Raw genomic sequence first — 22,904 nt, forward strand, 5'->3', positions numbered from 1 at the left:
AAAATGGCTCATTACTGGTTTAAGTCTTCACTAAACATCTTCTCAAAGGATTTTTATCTTGAATGCGAGAATGAAGAATCATTGGAGAGTAAAGTGTACATTTTTGTGAATCTTGGTCCTATTGGGTGTAAAACTGATAGGAAATCAGGGTACAGTGGTGCTATGAAAGTTTCCAAACAGTATAAAAATAACAAATCCCTCTTCAAGACTTCAGTGACTGAGCTTAGCAGCAACTGGCTCTGGTAAAGCTACTGAGTCCTAAAGGGTGCAGGTCAGTGTGGAGGGTTCGATGGGACCCAGCTGTGACGAAACCCGGGGGATTGCAAGGCTTCTATCATTCAGTTTACATCTGTTAAGCCCAGGCTGCCTGCTGCTTAGCCAAGCTCTGTCCTCCGACCCTTTAGACCAGTTGCTTCTTAGTCAGCTTGCTGTTGCACGTCTTTGACAATGTTGGTGGCGAAAGAAGCTTTATCTGCAGCTTTCTGGTGGGGCGGCAGCATCAGTAGCCAGGCCAGTCACTCATTTCCTTTGTGAACATTTGATCTTATCAAGTTTAAGTCCGACACTGACAATAACTCGAGACCACAGCAAATTAAATGCTTCAACACAGAGTACATCTCACAGATCTATTTATTAAAAAAAGAAAACATCATGATTCATCATTCTAATTGGAGTAAAAACACACGAAAAAAAAGACATTGGGGAAGCCTTGCAGTGACACTTTCAGTGGTGTGCATCGGTGATACCTTGTGTGGTTTACTGGCGACAGCATTTGGCACAGAGTGCCGTTATTTTTCTGTATAAGAACAGAAATTATGAGCTGATCCAGGATCCTTTTCTGTATCCAGGAACAGCCTTGTCGATCTGATTATGGATTTAAGTCGGTACGGCACTCTGTGAGCTGTGACCCAAACACAGCCTTATTATTGCTCTTAAATACTTGTTTAATATTCCCTTTAAACTGTCAAACACACCAAACAAAACCCTAATTAAACCCACTTCCTTCAGAGGGAGCACAGTCTGGATCCTGCTGGGTTTAGATGCTGACATGTTCACTTTGTGTTGTTGATGAAACTGTGAATGCACGTTCATGCAGCAGTCGGCATGATAAACAAGTCACCACGAGTTCACCGACTTGCAAAAACAAACAAAAACAACTTTCAACCTGTCATCTTAGATTTTTCACATTTTTGTTATCTAGATGAAAAGATGAGCCATTTTTTTAACGATTGCAGCCGGAGTGCTTACATGTCAGCACACTCAACCCTCCCAGTTATGTAATGGGTTGTTTAGAAAATAAAAATAAAATCTGTTAAGTATTATCCTGATTAAAATGGGAGGAAAAAAAAGCAAAAGCTATACTCCAAAAAGGCAATTTCCTGCAGTTTGGTCTGCAAATTTTCCATTTTTTTCTTTTTTTTTAAATTTTCAGCCTCAGTCATTTTTCATTGGACTTAACAGAAGTTTGTGCTAGACACCCAAGAAATCAACACTTGCCATTGTTTTACACTAATTCAAAACAATACATGAATCAAGTTTTGGCCATTTCCAGAAATTAAAGGCAGGGTAGGCGATTTCTGGATGACATCGCATCTATTATTAGGAAAAACATAAATGAATACAACCAGGAATAAGTTCTTCCCTCCAGGGCTCTGCAAGAAAATGCCTCGTTATGAACTCTCCCATGTGACTTAGTCAATTTGTGTAAAGCAATCGATTTTATACATTTCAACAAGCGAATTCAGCGAAACACACAATTGCTTGATTGAAACTATTCTTGGGGCTCAGTTTTCAACAAGGGTTGGAAAGAATTGCAAAAGCTTTTGCCCACAAGGTTAAACTTCATGAATATGATAAAAAAAAAAAAAAAAGAGTTGATGATGCAGTTTCCTTACGTCTTAATGAAATGTGTGCGATGTACCTTGGCCAATATGTTACATAAATACTGTATAGTGCCATATTGCCGTTCAGCCAGGCCTTCACAGCTCGGGTCAAAGCAGCTGGTTTGAGAGGGCGGAGTCGGACGCCACTTGACTGCAACGCACGTCTGCTGAGCCTCTAGTAAAAGCTGTGGTATAAATGTATATCTCCCACGTCGCGGTGCACCAAATGCAGCATGAACGTGCAAACATGGGAAGCAAGTCTGAACGACTCACCAAAGGACATTTTTTCAGACTTGGAGCCTCAAACACAGCGACGAGGTCGTTTTATGTTAGAGTTGTTAAAATTTAAAGTTACGTTTATTTTATTTCCTCAACAATATGTCCCTTTAATATTTTTTTCGGTTCAGTGATTTCAAACTATTTTATTTTGCCCCAAATTAAATGCAGTATAAACTGGGATGGTAATGTGAGCCAGCGTGCAAGGACTCAGAGACGACAAAACATGGCGAATTAAAAATTAGAAGGTTTTTTAAGGGTCAAATTTTTAAAACACTGTCGAAATTCGATCCCTTGTCAAATAGTTGGCAGTATAATAGGAAGAGCTTAATATTTATGGAGAGATGTTTGTCAAATACTGCTGAAGCCTTAGCCTAGCTAAAAATAACCGCAAAATAAAAGAGCGTTTTGGCAATTGACATTTTCACAGTCTCGTTTATGTTCAGTGGGTGGAAATGTAAGTGAAGAGCGATTAGTACGGAAGTCAAACAGTTTCATGGAAGTGCTTTCACATCGCGCTGCGTGACGACAGATGCGCTTAGCAAGGAGCTACGCTCCCGACTACGCACGTTTCCCAAACTACACCTTTAAAAACGGACAAACATGCACACTTAAGCACAAAAACTCCAACTGCAAGTCAAGGAAGTAATCGAATTTGTCGCAGCACCACCCTGAAACAGAAAAAAAGAAGAAAAAAAAAAAGCGAAAAAAAAAAAAAGCATCACTGGCTCACAGCGTGAGCACTAAAAGAGTGAACATTAGCAAAGTGACAGCTCAGTTTTTTATATGTGGATGTCGGAGGCTTTGATGTCAACAAAGAAAACTTGTGTTGCTCGTGAATGACATCATACCGTTTAAAAAAACAAAACATAACAGTACATGCAATCCCTCGTCTCACAGCACTCGCACAGTGTACGAAAAACACACATACACACACGCACACACACATACAAGACTCAGGCAAAAATAACAGCTGGATATATTTGACTATTTATAAAAGAAGAGTGCTTGCTGTCGCCACTTTGAGAGGCAGTTCAAGTGTTGGTCTGGCTAAATGAACCGAGCACACTCCGTGAAGTTCAAATATTATTGGCACCATGTACAGTATAGCTCACACACACAAACACACTAACTGCATATCTCATCCTGTAAAGCTTAAAAATGTCTCTTTTTTTAAAATCTCTTTAAATTTTCAAAAAACTAGAGTTGAGAATAAAGGTCATCACCATCTTGCTAAGGTGAGAATACTCTTGAGGTGCAATACTTCTCATGTGGAAAGCTCACGACGCGCTTATCTGTCCAAGAGGAACCTTGTGTTCACTCCTCTGTGACGGAGGGAACGTTCAAACGCTCCTTTGCACCATCAGCAGATGTTTCCAACTTCAGATTGTGTCAAGGTGTCGTTTAGTCCGTGCAGACAATGTCCAACCCTCAACTTGTTCCAGATTCGCACTGAAAGTCCCGATTGCTATCAGATCCAAAGAGAGGTTGCACTTCGCAGCGAGTCTTGGCATCAGACGAAAGCAAAAAAAAAAAAAAAAAAAGAAAAGAAAAATATTCTGGCCAGAGTGCTTCATTTGTTATTCCTAAAGATTAGAGAGGCAGCCGTTCTGTTTAGAGGTCCTTTATTCCCCGGTTGGCAGTGACATCTCAAAAGCTCCAGATTCCTCAGAGACAAGGCTGCAAACTTAACAGGGAACAAATCTGGCTGCAAAAGAATTCACTAAAAAGCGCCACGGATTTCTTCACAGAAACAGAAGTCTGAAAGGCTATTTCTCCACATGTGAGTGTGGAAGACCCCTACACCTCCACTGCAGAGCTGGGAAGTCCTGAGCACCCTTTTAAAAAGCACTGGGACTGGTGGGCGAGGTTTCCCACGTCGTCCTAGTCCCAGCGGCCGTCCCCCGCGAACAGCTGGGTGTCCCAGAAGTCGTCGATGGACGCGTGCCGGTTGTTCATGTGGTGCTTCTTGTGGGCGCTGCAGTGTGTCGGTGCGGGGGAAAGTGTTTGTCAGTCCATCTCCAGATCCATCAGTTTGTTGCGCGAGCGTGGAGTGTGTGAGGTGTTGCGGCAGCAGCAGTGGGCGCACACCAGACCCAGGACCAGGGAGAAGAGGCCCACACCTGCAAATATACAACAAAGTCAAGCTAAACATCTACTACTAATACTGCTCCTGGCACAGACTACTGTGGGGAGTTGTAATCTCTGTGTTTGGGTGCGTTGAACAGATATAAACATTTAACATCAGAGAAACTTTTGGACATTGTCTCCCTCAGCGTATCGTCTCATAGATCAGGGCCAGCAAGGCCTTCTCTGTTGGCCTAACACAGGGGTCGGCAACCCGCGGCTCTAGAGCCTCATGCGGCCCTTTAGTGCCGCCCTAGTGGCTCCTGGAGCTTTTTTTTAAAAATGTTTGACCTTTTTGTTCCCTTTTTTTCCTTTTTTTCTTCTTTTTTTTCCTATTTTCTTCCTTTTTCCTTCCCTTTTCCTTTTTCTCAAAATTTTGACTTTTTCTCGACATTTCGACTTTTTTTCTCTAAATTTTGACTTTTTTTTCGACATTTCAACTTTTTTCTCAACATTTCTACTTTTTTCACGAAATTTTGACTTTTTTCTCAACATTTTGACTTTTTTCTCGAAGTACATAATGAAAAAAATTTTCCCCAGTTATAAATAATATAGAAACATGCAGCATGTGTTGTCTTCATTCTAAAGCTTATACAAGACTTTTCATTTTTTGAGGCTCCAAATATATTAGTTTTTTGTGTTTTTGGTCCAATATGGCTCTTTCAACATTTTGGGTTGCAGACCCCTGGCCTAACATAACCAGAAATCATGATCATAATTATGATAAAGGTTAACTTAATTTTGTATTAACTTTCCCTAAATATCTAAAAGTATTCATATCTGTTCATTTCATATTATATTCCTTCCAATCCTGTTGTTTTTAGGTTAGAGTTGTTCTCCAATCAGAATTCAGCTAGCTTATGTTGCCAGGCTGTATGAAATCTGCCTTCAGAATCAACAATGCAGGCGTCTGTCCACAGTAAGTGAACAAATACAGTTGATGGTAGTTGAATAGGTTTTTATAATTTATTTCGTTCATATCAAATCCATAATAACAAACTGAAATGACAAATATACTGAAAATGGAACAAAAAAATGGTGACATGAAAGAGTTTTTTCACAAAGAGATTTATTGTGTCGCTGTCGCCAAAAGTATGGCCGTCTTGTTAGTGTCTTTCTGATATTAAACTGCGATTTTGCAATTTATTGTACAATCTTGTTAAAGTTAGTTTGTGGACTCAATTTAATAAAACTTTTTGGAAAGATAATTTTAAAGCAGCAGTAGCATGTAACATACCAGATATGTTTTATTTGCTGATGCGGGTTTGTTGATTGTTAAAATGTGCTGGATAACAGCCTATTTTGTAACCAACTGAGGTGATGCAATGCCTCGTAGTGCTTAAATGTGTTTCTAACTACTCTCCAGTCCTGCTGTTATAAATGCTGCTTAATGAAAGGTATTTATTGACTAAGTTGGACATCACTGAAGGCTTAAGTGTAAAATGCACCACCGGCCACTGAGTAAATGCATCCAGGACGGGCTGAGATCTGATCAGTCAAACCTCATCTAGAGGTGGTTTTACTACAGTTTAAACACAACAGGTCCCCAGCAACACTGAACATCTGCCTACACGTGTCATCTTCTTTGTGGACAGAAGGATTGTATTTGTATTTGGTTGTATATGTATGTTAAATCAAACGCAATCCGAGAGATAGAAGGGTGATGTTCTTATTCCTGAGTTGAAGTTTAGTGCATTTTTGTAAGAAGAAAAAACCCAAATAATGACACATTTGGTCGTTCCGGAGAGAAATCTTCATGAGATGTGATTCTGGAAACATATGCAGGCGATGCTGATGCAGGTGGGAACAGATCTGTCTATTTATGACTGCGTCACCCAGGACGGATGTTAATACCAGGTGAAAACAGGACCTCAGAGAACTATCACTGCATTTATTACAACTACAATCACCACTGACTCAGAGTTGTGATTAACAGCAGCTAGAAGAGCTAGTCCTCTTTACACCTCGCTGGTGTCAGACACGGTAAGCATGTGTTTTAGTTACCGTTATTGACTGCGTTAGGAAATGAGACTCAAAATGTAGAGAAAGTAAAAATAAAGCAAGAACCACAGAGCACAAAATAAGGAAATCGGCTAAAGTGTTGATATATTACCCAGTGAGGCTGATGCACCGTATAGGAGAGGTAACTTTAGGGAGTCCCACACTAGGAAACGGAAAGAAACACAAGAAACACATTATTATTATTATTATTATTATTATTATTAATAATAAAATCCTTCTGTCCTTCCTTATCTGTCCAAAAGGACTCACCAGCAAACTTGACGGTGAGGAAGACCCTCCCCGACGTCAGCTCTCCGGCTTCGGTCCAGGCTCCCGTGGATGCCGACAGGTACCAGGGAGTGGCGATACAGTGATACTCGCCGGAGTCGCTGGAAACATCAGATAACAGCCGCAGAGTTTGGTTAGCGTAAAAGACGATAAAGACTAAAATATGTTTAAAAATACACACTCAAACTATCAATACTCGATTAAGAATGATACAATTCAATTGGATAATGCGTACATATATCTGTCCTGTACAGTTAAATAAATTTGACCCTAAGATACCTGATTTATGTTATAAATGTAACAAACATCAAGGTACTCTTTATCACTGCTTGTGGAATTGTGAAAAGAAACATTCTGTAACTCTGTTTTAAAGTATCTCTCTTTTATGAAATTTGGGAAATGTCTTTGGACCTTTTGAGGGTTGGTGACATAGAGGGGACAGTGGAAAAATAGGACAATGGAATAAAACCTCATTGGTTCTCAGGAAGGCATGAAGTTACAGATATTTGAAATTTTTGTTGTTGCTGTTTAATTATTTTTATTTTTTTTTATTTTTTATTTCTTCCTTTATTATTATTAATGTAGAACAAATTGTCTGGCTACATAAATGTATCTTTAATATCTGGATGGTACATCCACATCAGACAGTACTCTGTTTAATATATATATATATATTTTTTTTTTACCCACTTCTGACTTAATTAATTATTAATATTTGGTACAAATGTGTACGAATTTATTTATTTTACATACTGCCATTTGTTTTGATGTTATAAGTGTTGTTGAATGTTACTATATTACAAAAATCAATAAATATATGTTAAAAAAAAAAAAAAAAAAAGGAGACCTATTATGAAAAAAAAAAAAAAAAAAAGACGATAAAGTGAAGGTGCTACAGCCGCAAAGTGATGCGAGGAAGACGACGGTCCGAGTCGCTCACCTGTCCTGGGTGCCGTAAATGCCCAACATGTAGCTGTGCGTGCTTTTCCGCTCTATCGAAACGTCACTGGACGAGTTCCGGTCGGACTTCCTCAGCACGCCGAAGCGGTCCAGGCTGGCGACCTGGATGGGCGTCTGACTCCCACGCAGTTTGGTGAAATACCAGCTCACCTCGTACGCCAGGTCGTCTGAGGGACGGAACGATGAACACACATTTAGGAAACCATGTCAGTTTGGAGATTATTCAGCATTAGATGTCTGCAAATACGCTGATGACATAAACATCTGCTCTATTTTAATAGTCAGCCCCAGCTTCTTCTTCCAACTTTGGAGATCTGTCCCTCAGCTTTGCACCACCCACTCCCCAGATGCAGTGAGTGCAGCATGATGGGAAGTTATGAGGCGATAGAGATGAAGAATTCTGCCCTGTTCTGGGTCTGAGATGTCACAACAGCCTGGAAAACTGGACCCGATCACTGACTGACGCTGTCAGACCTTGGCAGCCCCAAACAACCGAGTAGTCGCATCACGTCAAAGGTTTTGATTTTGTAGTCACTTCAGCGGTTTGGCACTGCAAACTTGTTGAACCAAAGATGTTATTAGGATTTCTGCATAGGCCTGTGTTGAAAAAAATCGATTTCCCAATTCTAAATCGATTCTCATATTACTTCCTAAAAATCGATTCATATGTCTAAAGATCGATTTTTTTTAATTTCTTTTTTTTTTAAATTTAATTTTTTTTATTTATTTATGTTTTTTTCTTCATCATTACATTACAACTTTTGGTTATTTTTTTGTTTATCCCCAAAAAAGGAATGTTTTGTTGGACACGAGAATAACTGGTGCCATGTTTTTGCCTTTAAATATGTTTAAAGGTATGAAAACATTAAAGTGTTAGGTTATAATTGCATAAATTGTCTATATTTCATTACTTTATATACTGTCTTGGGGGTTACATTTGCAAAAAATGCTAAAAACCAAATGCTCAAAAATTAAAAACCAAAATAGACCGAAAATGGAACAAATAAAAACGGAATGTGGGAAAAAATAAAACCGATTTCATCCATCTCTGTTTCCTCCCTGGATCCGTTTGGTAATTCTGACCCACGATGTTTCTGTTTCAGTTCTATCAGCATTCTGGGAGCTGATTGGTCCTTACAGCATCATTAGCTGCCAATACTTGCCGTTTAATCTCAATATAATACTAGTAGTAATATTTTGCATAACTACAGTCATATAATTCATGCAACAGCTCAAAAAACAGTTTTAATAACACTAACCCAAATCAATATCGGAATCGAATCAAATCTTGATAATCGATTCTGAATCTTAAAAATCGGAATCGAATCGATTCTTGACATTTGAATCGATCCCCAGCCCTATTTCTGCAGCTACATTGGTTGTTTTGAATAGTGGCTCTTGGCTCCTCGTGTAAACCTGTTGTGGGAGTTGAAGCTTTGAACCAGAGTAGACTTGACTCGTGTGCTTTCACAGCATGGAAAAAACATCCACAGGACTCCGTTGTAAAAAGATGAATCAAAGGTATATTTATTCCTTAATTTCCACGGCATCTAGTTACAGGAGTTATCCTATTCCACAGTTTTCCAAAACAAAAAGCACTACGTTAAGAAAACTGTTTGGCTCTATCCTAACAAAACCTCAACAGCCTCTGCTCCTTCTGCTCTGCTCTCTTAAAGCGACAGTAACATGAAAGTAAATCTCAAGCAGTTACAAAAACAAGCTTTCTTAACCTCTCTTAAATTAACATTTTAATAACATTTTACCTATTTTAATGATCTATTTATTCAATGAAATTAACTATTTATTTATTTTAACATTAACTAATAAACCAACAAAAATCAAGTAGAAGCACCTAAATAACACTTTGGCTCCCACATACCGGCCCCGAATTGTACTCTTAACTGGAGACAATTACCACAATATATAAACGAGGAGCCATAAATTAAAGTGTTTTTAACTTAAGTAGTCTTTCTTTCATAACTGGAGGATTTCACTCAGCCTCCTCGAGAAGACAAAGCTTTGTAATCGGCCTGTCCAGTGTACTGGTCTTAGTCCTTATACGGACCTGCCGTATCAGTCCATACTTATCAGGGATGACCTGGATCACTTTCCCCATCAGCCAGGAGTTGCGTGGTGCAGTGTCGTCAACGACCAACACAATGTCTCCTATGACAAAGTTGCGAGATGGGCGGGACCACTTGTGACGTTCTTGTAGCAGCGGTAGATATTCTCTTGTCCACCGTTTCCAGAACATGTCTGCCATGTACTGGACCTGTTTCCATCTCCTTCGGGAATAGAGATCCTGCTTGTCACATAGGGCTGGTGGGAGAGATGGCTTTGTCTTGAGGAGCAAAAGATGATTAGGAGTAAGTTCCTCTAGATCGTTAGGATCATCGGATGCCTTAGTTATAGGCCGGCTATTGATGATGGCCTCTGCCTCACATAGCAGGGTATACAGGCTCTCCTCATCAAGTTTCTGTAGTCTCATGGTGACGTTCAGGATCTTCCTTACAGACTTGATCATCCTCTCCCATACCCCTCCGTGATGGGAGCCAGTGGGAGGATTGAATAACCACTGGATGCCTCTCTGGTGTAGAGTGTTTTGAATCTCTGAGCTATTCCACTCCTGGATGGCTCTCTTTAGCTCACGTTCGGCTCCAACGAAATTTGTTCCGTTGTCTGAACGGAGAATCTTCACCTGGCCTCTTCTAGCGATGAAGCGACGAAGAGCAGCTATGAAGGAATCCGTATCCAGAGAAGATGCTAACTCCAAGTGTATTGCACGAGTTGTCAGGCATGTAAAGATCACACCATATCTTTTCACCAAACTCCTTCCGCGTTTTACCTCAAATGGACCGAAGTAGTCCACTCCAGTGTTGGTGAACGGTGGCTCATCTGGCAGGACTCTGTCTCGAGGTAGGTTAGCCATCTGTTGTTGACCTGTAGCTCCATGAGAGCGCCGACAGACCTGACACTTGGATAAGATTCTCCTTATAGCTGAGTTTGCTCCAGGGATCCAATATTTAGATCTCAACATTGAGAGCACATGATTGCGACCGCTGTGTCCAAGGTTCTCATGGATATCTCTGAGGATCAGCTTTGCGATGTGAAGGTCTTTATGCAAAATCACTGGTTGCCTTGCTTCCTCAGGCATAGCAGCTCTGCTGAGTCTTCCTCCTACTCTGACAAGGCCTTCTTGCAGAACTGGATCAAGCTTGAAAAGACTACTGCCTTTCTTTACACATTCACCCTAAGAGTGCCGTGATTTCATCTTTGAAAGTCTTTCCTTGGCAGTAGCGGATGATCTCACGCTCTGCTTCATTAAGGTTCTCCACAGTGAGCTTAGCAGCACTTGCTCTGGAAACACTTGCCTTGAAGTTACTCATGTCTTTGTCAACTTCAGTTGGAGTAAGAGTTGTGTTCAACTCCTTCCTCTTTCTACTCAAGCTCAGTAGAGTGCTCTTAGTCTTGAGTATCCAAGCGACTGCTTTCTTGAGATTATGCCATGAAGAGAAGTACTGCATTAACTCCAGCATTGCATCTCTTTGTTCCTCGGCTGCAGTAGCACAGACCACAGTGTTCCTCACCTCAGGGTCTTCCATAGTTAAGTTTAAAGGGAGGTCTGGGTTCTCGGGCCAATCTTCTGTGTCTTTGGTGAGAAATTCCGGCCCCTGTAACCAAGCATGGCTCTGGATGAATTTCTCTGCCCTTTGACCCCTTGATGCATAATCTGCAGGGTTCAGTGAGGTGTTGACATACCGCCACTGATGAGGACTAGACATCCTCAAGATGGTTTCCACACGATTAGCAACGAATGTGCGGAATCTGCTTGTTCTGTTCCTGATGTACTTCTGCACCGTGGTGCTATCTGTCCAAAATACAGATTCTTCAAGTTGGAGGTGAAGTTCCGATCTTAACATTTGGTCCATGCGTGCAGCCATAGTAGCTGCAGTGAGCTCCATGCGAGGGATGGTCATGGGCTTGAGTGGAGCCACTCTAGCTTTCCCGATGACGAATGCACAATGTGCTTCGTTGCTGCTATTCCTCTGTAGCAAGTAGCTCACCGTTCCGTAACCTTCTTCGCTGGCGTCAGCAAAATGATGCAGCTGATTAAACACTGCTTCACCAAAACCTGCAGGCTTGAAACACCTAGGAATGCTGACGTTCACTAGCAGTTGTATTTCAGCCTTCCAAGTGGACCACTCATGAGCTAGCTCTTCAGGTACCAGGACGTCCCAGCCTATCTTTAATCTGCAGAGCTCTTGTAGAATTATCTTTGCTGAGAGCACAACGGGCGCCAAGATACCCAATGGATCATAAACTGAGCTCATGAGGGAGAGAATATTTCTCCTGGTGGCTGCTTTGTCTGGCAAGATGATCTTGAACCTGAAGCTGTCAGACTCGATACACCAATGAACTCCTAGAGCTCTCTCAATAGGAAGCATATCCCGATCCAGGTCAAGGTCCTTAACCTCAGTTGCTCTATGTTCTTCTGGTATAGCAGACAGCACGGCCCTGCTATTGCTGATCCACTTGACGAGCCTGAATCCACCTTTTTCACACACAGCTCGTAGGGTGTGATACAACGATACTGCCTCCTCTTCAGAGTGGACTGATTTGAGACAGTCGTCCACGTAGAAGTTGTGGAGCACTGTGTCAACTGCCTGTGCATTTGATAGCGTTCTGCTGTCTTCAGCACATTTTCGAAGGGCGAAGTTGGCACAACTTGGAGACGAAGCTGCACCCAACAAGTGCACCGCCATCTTGTACTCCACTGGCTCCTGAGTTATATCACCTGATGTCCACCAGAGGAACCGGAGAAGGTCAGAGTCCTCATCAGGCATCTTTACTTGATGGAACATCGCTTCCACATCGGCCATGACTGCGACTTCCTCTTGTCTAAATCTGGTTATCACACCAAGGAGAGTGCTGGTGAGATTTGGTCCCTGCAGCAGATGTTCATTTAGAGTAGTGCCCTGGTATGACGCTCCACAATCGAAAACCACTCTAAGTGTCTTCTTCCTCGGGTGATACACCCCATGATGTGGCAAGTACCATACGCGACCATCGTCCCGGCTGATGTCCTTGTCGGGTACCTTCACAGCATATCCCCTTTTGATAATGCTGTCCATGAATGCTGAGTACTCTGAGTGGAACGCTGGGTTCTTCACAAACTTCCGCCTTAAGTTCAGAGCACGTTGCTCAGCTACCTTTCGGTTGTTCGGCATCTTTAGTTCTTTGTCTCTCAATGGCAGAGCAATGCTATAATGTCCATCCACAAGTTTGGCTGACTGTGTGACCATGTTAAGAAACTGACGATCCTCCCTAGACATCTCCAGCTTCTCACTCTGGTTGCACTCAGGGAAGTCACACTGAAACTGTTGATTCCAGAGTTCCTCCAATCGGGTAACTGCTATTCGGTTTGCTTGAACCTGCATCAATCCAGACGTGGTGTTATGGCCAGTGATCTCTCGCAGTGGTCCATTAATGGTCCAACCAAGGCGTGTTCTTACAGCGTATGGACCGTCCTCTACACTGGCAATAATTTGCCAGGGCTCAATAGCCTTTGGTGCATTAGTCCCAATAAGCAGCCCTATATCTGCTTCTATTTTTGGAAGTGACACCTCCTGTAGGTGTGGCCATTTGTTGACATCTTCTTGTAACGGGATATTACCTTTTGTTGCAGGAATGATTTTTTGAGAATATGCCTCAGGGAGCTCCAGAAAATCATTACAGTCCAAGCTGCTTACTTCCAAGCCATACACCACATCGCTGCTCACAATCCTTTCTTCTCCCATGGTCTTCAGTAAGATGTGCGTCTTTCTGCCTGTGAGGTTAAGCTCCTTTAATAGATTTTCAGTGCAGAAACACGCAGTACTGCCAGGGTCGAGAAAGGCATACGTCGTTGTCACCTTTTGGCCCTTCTTGGTCTTGACTTGAACTGGAACTATAGCTAGTATACTCTCCACGTTCTCAGTACTTGTTTCTCTGTTAGTTGTAGTGCTGGTGTCCACAAACCCACTTACAACTGAATCTAGCGGCTTTTCCTTGTCTTTGCGTGACTCATGTTCTGTGCTTAAGTCTTTGTTTGAAATGCCGTTTTTGGCCTTCATGTGCAATACTGTAGGGTGTGACTGCGTGCAAACTTGGCAAGTCATTTTCCCAGTACATGAGCTACTCATGTGACCCCTCTTAAGACAGCTGAAGCACAAACCTTTGGCTCGTAAAAAGTCAATCTTGTCCTTATGCAGAGAATTTTTCATTTTCTTGCATTGTTCCATTGAATGTTCTGCGCCATGACAGAAAAGACAGGGTTTGGCAAATGCGTGCGCTTGGTTGTCATTAGCTTTACTCTTTGGCTGGTCTACGGGCCTCCTTGCTTCATTGCTTGTGATAGTTGCTGCTGTGACGAAACCTCTCCTGTTGTCACTTGGCCGATGCAACCTCTCACTCATTTGACCTTTAGCTGAGCTCTTTAAGTCTTTTATGTCTCCAAACAGTGGATGCAATGCTTCTTTTGCTTGCTTGTTAATGAACTCCACCAAGTCTTTGAACTTTGCTCTGCGACAATCGTAGTCCTGAATTCTACAGACCATGCTTCTCCATCTCCCTCAATTTATAGGGGAGCTTGGCAATGATAGCACGCAAGTTTACTGAATTATCAAGCTCTTCCATGTACTCCACATCAGACATCGCATTACAACATGCTGTGAGATAGAGGCCGAACGACTGAAGAGCTTCTCCATCATCGGACTTTATGGGAGGCCAGTTCAGAGCCTTGTTAATATATGCCACTGAAATCTTGTAAGCGTTTCCAAAATGTTCTTCCAAGAGTCCCTTAGCTTCATAGTAGCCACGATCAGGTTCCATATGGAAACAGCTCCTTACTAGCTCCCTCGGTTGTCCAGCGGTATACTGCTCCATGTAATAGAGACGGTCTTTGCTGCTCTCCGTCTTATTCTCGACTCCATGTTCAAACGCTCTTTTAAACAGCAGATATTCCAAGGGGTCTCCTTTGAACACAGGAATACTTTGTGGGGGCAGTGAAGCTAGTCTCTGTTGCTTTGTTAACATTTCAGCAAAACCATGCAAAGTTTCTGGCACCTGTGCTTGTGGTTGAGTGACTGCACCGACTGGTGGTTGGACATAAGGTTGAATTTTGTTACCTTGCACTCCTTGTTTGTCTTTGTGTGATGAGTGTTTTGAACCAAGGTAAGAGTTCATTCCATCACGACTTGATGCTCTGGATGTCACACGCAGAGCTTCAAACTCATCCAAGATCTTGATTTTAGCATCAGATGCTGCTAAAGCAGTTTGAATCTTTAATTCCTCCTTTTCTATTTTTAGCTTGGCTTCCTGCTCCTCCAAACTCTGTTTCCTTTTCAAAGCGGAAGCCTGTGCTAGCAATGTAGCTCTCTCCAATTCTGCTTTTAGCCGAGTAGATGAAGCTGATGATGATGTGCGTGAAGAATGCGCAGAACTTGCCTTTAATCTTGATAAAGGTGCACTGGATATGCTGTCAGATGGCTGAACTGCTTCATTGTATCTTTTAGCTTCTTCAACACGTCGCTGAGCTTCCATTATCCAAGCCTCAGATTTCTCTGCAAATTCCTTAAAGCTGTCAGCCTTAGGTTCGAACCAGTTAGCTTGGTCCTCTTTCATGTCTTCCACAGAAAGTTGGTGTAATGTCTCTTTAACACTGATATTCAAGTCACAAAACTCTCCAAAGAGTCTGTTAAACTCCACCATTTTGGTCTGAACCACTGCTAAGCTGCTGTCACCCTTTTCATCCATAGCATGACGAATCTGGTTCATTTTACCTGTTAGCTTAGCCAGCTTGGCCTTGCGTGTGCCAACAGCACGTTGCAGCTTTTCCTCCATTGCTTTCACAGAGAATGTCTTTGCTCTAACATCCACAAGTGAGTCTGAATCATTATCTTTGTGCTCCATAGCTTGTCCACAAACTACACAACAGCTAGAGTGTATTATCTGCAGTCTGAAGATTGAAGCTATCAAAGTAGCATGCTGCTCCGTTAGCAATGTTGTTGCAGCTAATTGGCTAACTAGCAGGTTACTCAGCACTTTTCTTGACTTTTCCTTTGGCTCTACTCACGACCATTTATCCTGTTGTAGGTGAATCCTCTTTCCTTGTGGCATCCAGTCCTTTTTATCCTTCCATTCATCCAAGTTGAGCCAGTTTTCTTACAATGTGGGAGTTGAAGCTTTGAACCAGAGTAGACTTGACTCGTGTGCTTTCACAGCATGGAAAAAACATCCACAGGACTCCGTTGTAAAAAGATGAATCAAAGGTATATTTATTCCTTAATTTCCACGGCATCTAGTTACAGGAGTTATCCTATTCCACAGTTTTCCAAAACAAAAAGCACTACGTTAAGAAAACTGTTTGGCTCTATCCTAACAAAACCTCAACAGCCTCTGCTCCTTCTGCTCTGCTCTCTTAAAGCGACAGTAACATGAAAGTAAATCTCAAGCAGTTACAAAAACAAGCTTTCTTAACCTCTCTTAAATTAACATTTTAATAACATTTTACCTATTTTAATGATCTATTTATTCAATGAAATTAACTATTTATTTATTTTAACATTAACTAATAAACCAACAAAAATCAAGTAGAAGCACCTAAATAACACTTTGGCTCCCACACCTGTACCGGTGGAAACGGATGTGGAGTGGAGAGGTACCAGAACCAAACCATTAGGGAGGATTCAATTGAGATTAATCAGCATGGCTGACCAGGCTAGTTGCAGATGTCCTCCATATATATTTTAAGTACCATTTACAGACATTTTTAGAGGACCTATTGTATTGTGACGCCTGACTGTGATTATAGAGGTCCACAGCACTTCCTGGTGTCACCAGAAAACCAGAGCACGTCAGCTATCGTCACAGCTGCTGAACATCAGCTGCTGTTCTTGTTCCCACAATTAGACGATTATAAAAAAGGCAGAGAACAACATTCGTCACCAACAGGACGATAATGATGACAGAAGAAGGAAAACAGGGACACGATGTTGAGACAATTTGTGATAATAGATGCAATCTTTGGAAAAAAGGGGGTGCGAGCGAGCTGAGAATTTCCAAGAGCAAGAGGTAGAGAGGGCGACGAAGAGCAAGCGATAGACGGAAGCACACACTAGTCATTAGTCTGTCAACTCCCCCGTACACACACACACACACACACACACACCATGGAGCTTGAGTCATCCTCTGTCATTTAGGAGACAAATAGAGAACGCAGATGAAAAAGTAGAAAAACAAAAAGGAACATTTGCCAACAACAACCCAGGAAAGAAAAAAAGAGGCAAATGATGATGAAAAACAATTATGAAAAAAGTGAGATGTAAAAAAAGAAAAAGAAAAAGAGGAGGAGGTGGTAGAGGAGAACAGAAAGGCTGAATGTAATGAAGAGGAAGACTGAGGGAAGAGTGAACTCAGCCAGAGGAGAATAATGAATCTCACTAAATTTCTCACCCCCTCTCTTCCCTGATCGTTTAAATATTCCGGCGCTACATCACTGAAGATCAGCGGTACGAGCAGCGGCAGTAAAAACACTCGTCTCGGCCCATTTATCTCTTCATGTGACGTTACATTTCAGTGCAGAAATCCTGCCAAAATGTCCTCAAGATTTCCTGCTGACATCTACGGGCTGCAGGCCGGTAAACCCTCGGCTGTCGTTCGAGACTAAACGCACCAATTTACACGAAGAGCAGAGGAGCGGGAAACATACAAGCAGCTACAGAGAGCATTTTCTCCAACACCTGCCCTGCGAAATGCAATTAATGACCAGAATTAGCTCAGGGATGGGGAAGCAGCTAAAAGGAGACATTTTCTGCCCTGCTTCTAACAAGTTGACACGATTTTCAGAGGTCTTAATGAAATGTGACTTGTTTTGAGTACAAATGTAGTACCACAGCTCCCTATTCAGCCATATCTTTACACCTCTTTACCCAGTACTCGAGTTGTAAAAAAATCATGGGGGGATGGTGGATTTTATCATATGGGGACAGATAATTTGTGCTGATTACAAATAATATAATATATTACAAATAATAGCAGTGACCAAAACACCTGCAGAAATACTGCAGGAATGACATAGCAGCAGTTAAATGCAGCCTTCTGTAAGCTTTAAATATCCACTGGGCTTACATCAAATACATCAAAACAACAATAAAAAACACTTTTCTGAACTTATCAATATGACTCTGTCCTTCACAGGATAAGTAAAATGGATCACTGCAAAAAACTCTAAATCTTAACAAGAATATTTGTCTTATTTCTAGTTAAAATGTCTCATTTTAGTAAAAAAAATCTCATTACACTTAAAACAAGACTCATCACTGGAAAAAAACAACAATTTTCACCTGTTTATAGTAGATTTTCACTTAAAATAAGTAGAAAAATCTGCCAGTGGAACAAGATTTTTTTGCTTGTAATGAGAAGATAAATCTTCTCACACTGGCAGATTTTTCTACTTATTTCAAGTGAAAATTTACCTGAAACAGGTCAAAATTGTCACATTTTTCTGGTGTTATTTTTCTGGTGATGACTCTAAATGTTGAAATAGCAGTAAAACCACATTCATTGATGAAATGACATAAAGGATGGAAAGGGGGGATGATTTTGAATGTTTTTATTTCAGGGGGGGATGCCATCCCCCTCATCCCCCCTCAACTCCAGTACTGTCTTTACCCCCCTTAAAAAAAATAATAGTGTTCAGAGGGAGTTTCTTCAGCACCCGTTGGTATTGCAAACTAATCCCATAAACAATACTTTAGGAGGCTATGATTTCTGAGGTCACACCTCACTGGAGAGTCGTAAATTAAAGCATTTCTGTGCTCATTAACTTCTACGCTCCGAGCCAGCCGCTCTTGATTAATATGGTAAAATGTAATGAAACTTCAGGTCTTCTTTATCGTCACATTATTCCCAAATTACCTCAAACACCCGAGACGTACTGTAGGAACTCTGTACCTATAGGAATGCCGATATTCAGATTTATTCAAGGTCAAACCGAGCCGTCAGGTGCTTGAAGTGGATTTTAATACACTTCAAGGTTCACAACTTATAAAAGAGAAGGGTTTGCTCAAGAGCGTCCGGGAAAGCGTGACAGATCGGCCGCAGCGGCAGATGCCGCACAGTTGGCACGGGTTCTGTGATACTGGACGACAGATTGGAGGGAGATGCACACACATACCTGGTGGGACGAGTGTCCAACCTTGACTGCGGTGTACTTTCCTGCAGACGAGACACATCTCGCCACGCTGGTGTCTTCTCACCCAATGCTCCGGTCTAATCCAGTAGAGCGCCTCGGGGACGTGAGGTTTGCAACGCGACACCGGTGCCCGTGTTTCCGCTCCGAGTGCCCTGCGCCATCTCGTTACTGTACACCCAAGTCTCCCGGGCACAGGTCCAGCAGCTCGTTGGATCTGAGTATTTCAAGCAGCTCTGAAGGCTAAAAGGCTCCAACCTTGGAACAATAAACTGTCCATCTCTTCATTTCATCACTCATCGGCAGTACTGGAGTTGAGGGGGGATGAGGGGGGATGAGGGGGGATGGCATCCCCCCCTGAAATAAAAACGGTCAAAATCACCCCCCCTGTAAAACGGACATCCCCCCTTTCCATCCCTTATGTCATTTCATCAATGAATGTGGTTTTACTGCTATTTCAACATTTAGAGTCATCACCAGAAAAATAACACCAGACACTTAAAACAAGACTTATCACTGGAAAAAACAACAGTTTTCACCTGTTTAAAGTAAATTTTCACTTGAAATAAGTAGGAAAATCTGCCAATGGGACAAAATTTATCTTCTCATTACAACCAATAAAATCTTGTTCCACATGCAGATTTTTCTACTTATTTCAAGTGAAAATCTACTTGAAACAGGTGGAAATTGTTGTTTTTTCCAGTGATAAGTCTTGTTTAAGTGTAATGAGATTTTTTTACTAAAATGAGACATTTTAACTAGAAATAAGACACATATTCTTGTTAAGATTTTGAGTTTTTGCAGTGATCCATTTTACTTATCCTGTGAAGGAGAGAATCATATTGATAAGTTCAGAAAACTGTTTTTTATTGTTGTGTTTTGATGTATTTGATGTAAGCCCAGTGGATATTTAAAGAAAAATAACTTATTTGACAATTTTCACCTGTTTCAAGTAAATTTTCACTTGAAATAAAAAAAATGTATCTTCTCATTACGTATTAAGTAAAAAAAATCTTGTTCCACGGGCAGATTTTTCTACTTATTTTAAGTGAAAATCTACTTTAAACAGGTGAAAATTGTTGTTTTTTCCAGTGATGAGTCTTGTTTTAAGTGTAATGAGATTTTTTTTACTAAAATGAGACATTTTCACTAGAAATAAGACAAATATTCTTGTTAAGATTGTGAGTTTTTGCAGTGATCCATTTTACTTATCCTGTGAAGGACAGAGTCATATTGATAAGTTCAGAAAACAGTTTTTTATTGTTGTGTTTTGATGTATTTGATGTAAGTCCAGTGGATATTTCAAGCTTACAGAAGGCTGCATTTAACTGCTGCTATGTCATTCCTGCAGTATTTCTGCAGGTGTTTTGGTCACTGCTATTATTTGTAATATATTATATTATTTGTAATCAGCACAAATTATCTGTCCCCATATGATCAAATCCACCATCCCCCCTGATTTCTTTTTACAACTCGAGTACTGCTCATCGGGACATTACGCTCTATTAGATTTGTTTTGATGAACTGATAAGTATCTTTTTTTCTGTCCCACAAAGAAAGTTTGCTAGTTGAACTTTGATCTAAAATTGATTTTCATGACTTTTTCTAGTAGTTCATTATGTAGCGTAGGAATAGGAGATCTGCGCTCTGGTTCAAGTCTTATGAGCATCTCTTTTCTCTTAAGTCTGTCGCTTCCTGTTAGATAACTGGACCCTCTGGACACGGGGGTGTAATGTGTCAAGTAAGTCAGCGTTCTCCGAGTTAAGTCGAGGAGATAAAGATAGGATGACTTTAGCGCAAGCAGTCAAATAATTTAAATGTATGGCACCCCATGGTTGTCAGTAAAACACTCACTTGATGTGGTGTAATGTGAGTAATTTGGCGTTTACGGTGATGATGAAGATGTGACAGGACGGGACTGAGGGGGAGCTGGGTTGTCTTTTACTAAAGGCCAGTAGCCGAGCCATCCATCCAGCCCCAGAGGAGGAAACAGGAGGAGACACTAAGGGAGAGCGAACGAGGTCGACTGACCACACGCACACACACACACACTCGCACCCACACACACACACACACACACACACACACACACACACACACACACACACACACCCCTCCAGACTTGCTGACCAGAGGAAGCTGAAGGAGAGTTCTGACACCGAGAGAGAGGACAGACTCGCAGCCGTTTCCAGCGGCACCATGGCGACGGGGAACTACCCCAACATGTTTTGTAAAGCTCTGCAGAGTTACAGTGAAGAGTAGGGCTGTGCGATTAATCGATTTGAAATCTAAATCGGATTTATTAATCAAGACGATGTTAAAAAAAGGAAAATCGATTTTCCTTTTTTGCAGCTGGCTGCATTACAGACAGAGCTCGTCTAGTCATCTTTATTTGGTCAAGAAGATTGTAAATGTTGTCACTTTACTAAACTCAAGGAGTATTTACAGTATCTTTCAATTGCACTTCATTCTCAATAGGGAAATTTGTTTGCTATTTTTCTTTAAAAAAAAAGATAAAATATTTGAAACAATTTATTCCATTGTCTTTTGTAGTTTTACCAAAAAAAAAATCGAAATCGAAAATCGGGTTTTCAGAGAGAAAAAAAAAAAAAAAAAAAAATCGGGATTTTATTTTTGTCCAAAATCGCCCAGCCCTAGTGAAGAGCAAAAACAATTGCTGTTTAACACAACATTTATTTTGATTACCTTCTAATAATTTTAAGTACAACATTAAAGTATAAATGCAATAATTTTCTGCGTCTCAACTTCTCAAATGTAACATTTTGCCTCTTTTCTCAGTTATAACTTGGTTGTTGTCGTTTGGAGAAGCTCTGGAAAAATACAGATGGATGTTTTTGTTGTTTTTCTATTTTCAAACAAAGTGACACAAGTCTAAAAATCACCAATCTAATAATCTAGCACCCTCATGACATCATGTTCAGGGTGAAACGCAACCGTGTCGTCTTTCCTCTCAGTGAGACCATGGTCCAGCGAGACGCCGGCGTGCATGTATAGGTGTGGTGGAGCACAGGGAGCATCGCTCCACGGACCTGACACAGCAATTAGTGAGGGCTCCCAGCGGAACGCGCTTCATTGAAACACAAACCCGGTTCTTCCACGAGATAAATGATGCATGATGGGGGTAATGGTCTCCGGGGCCGTGGCCGTGGAGTGAACTGGTGCAGAATATAATCCATCCCAAAGGGTTGACTATTTCACAAACATTGAAAAAGGAGACATAACAATGCTCCGCGGGTGAAAACGGAGTTTTGCATGAGTACTTTGTACAAAGATGGTAACAAATGGAAAAGTTTCACTTTTCCAAAAATGTCACTTCTCAGTAGTTATGAAAGAAGAAGAGCATTTACAAAAATAGGGAAGTGTTTCCATGTTGTAACTGATAAAACCTTACAGTCAGGTGACCTGAAGTTACTTTACTGCTACAGGCCTCGACTGCAGGGGAACCTCCCATGATGCACTGGGCTCGTTCCTCATTCCGTTTTCTTTACTCTTGTTGTATCCATTCGTCATCACTATTGCAATCAACACTCTCCTCAAGTGTCTTATAGGCAGATATTCCTGTTTTTGTCTCCATTTCCCATCGTCTCAGACCCCCAAACCCATCGAGGCGGACGGCCACCGTCCCCAGAGGTGTCAAGTAACGAAGTACAAATACTTCGTTACCTTACTTAAGTAGAAATTTTGGTTATCTATACTTCACTGGAGTAATTATTTTTCAGACGACTTTTTACTTTTACTCCTTACATTTTCACGCAATTATCTGTACTTTTTACTCCTTACATTTTAAAAACAGCCTCGTTACTCTATTTCATATCGGCCTTTAAAAAAAAACTATCCAGTTAAATTGCTCCATCCGGATAGAGTGAATTTGGTTGTGGTTGTTTCAGGTGTTCTTGTCCAGTTTTGTTCTTACATCCGTTCCCTCAGATTCCTGCAACTAAACTTGGATGTACATTCCAATAAAGGTTAGGATAAATGATAACATGCCTCTGAAGTTTGACTTTTTGCACCATTACAATACTTATAGGCAACTAGTCATCATATCTTCTGCTCTCTGAAACACATGTTAATGCTCAATAGTACACATATATGGTTCTTTAATATATTTGCATTATACT

The 22,904-nt window shown here is 41.2% G+C and overlaps 1 protein-coding gene across 1 annotated transcript in view; it reads right to left on the reverse strand.

Annotated features, from left to right (window-relative positions):
• Nucleotides 1-612: 612 nt before the first annotated feature.
• Nucleotides 613-22,904, reverse strand: part of LOC133424893 (prostaglandin F2 receptor negative regulator-like) — a 99,177-nt gene continuing 76,885 nt past the window's right edge. The window contains 4 exon segments of the mRNA XM_061715462.1: nucleotides 613-4,282; nucleotides 6,400-6,450; nucleotides 6,558-6,676; nucleotides 7,516-7,702. Of these exon segments, the coding sequence (XP_061571446.1) occupies nucleotides 4,170-4,282; nucleotides 6,400-6,450; nucleotides 6,558-6,676; nucleotides 7,516-7,702 (470 nt within the window). The 3' untranslated portion in view covers nucleotides 613-4,169.

Source organism: Cololabis saira, chromosome 24, assembly GCF_033807715.1.
Source record: "Cololabis saira isolate AMF1-May2022 chromosome 24, fColSai1.1, whole genome shotgun sequence".
NCBI classification, from domain to species: Eukaryota; Metazoa; Chordata; class Actinopteri; order Beloniformes; family Belonidae; genus Cololabis; species Cololabis saira.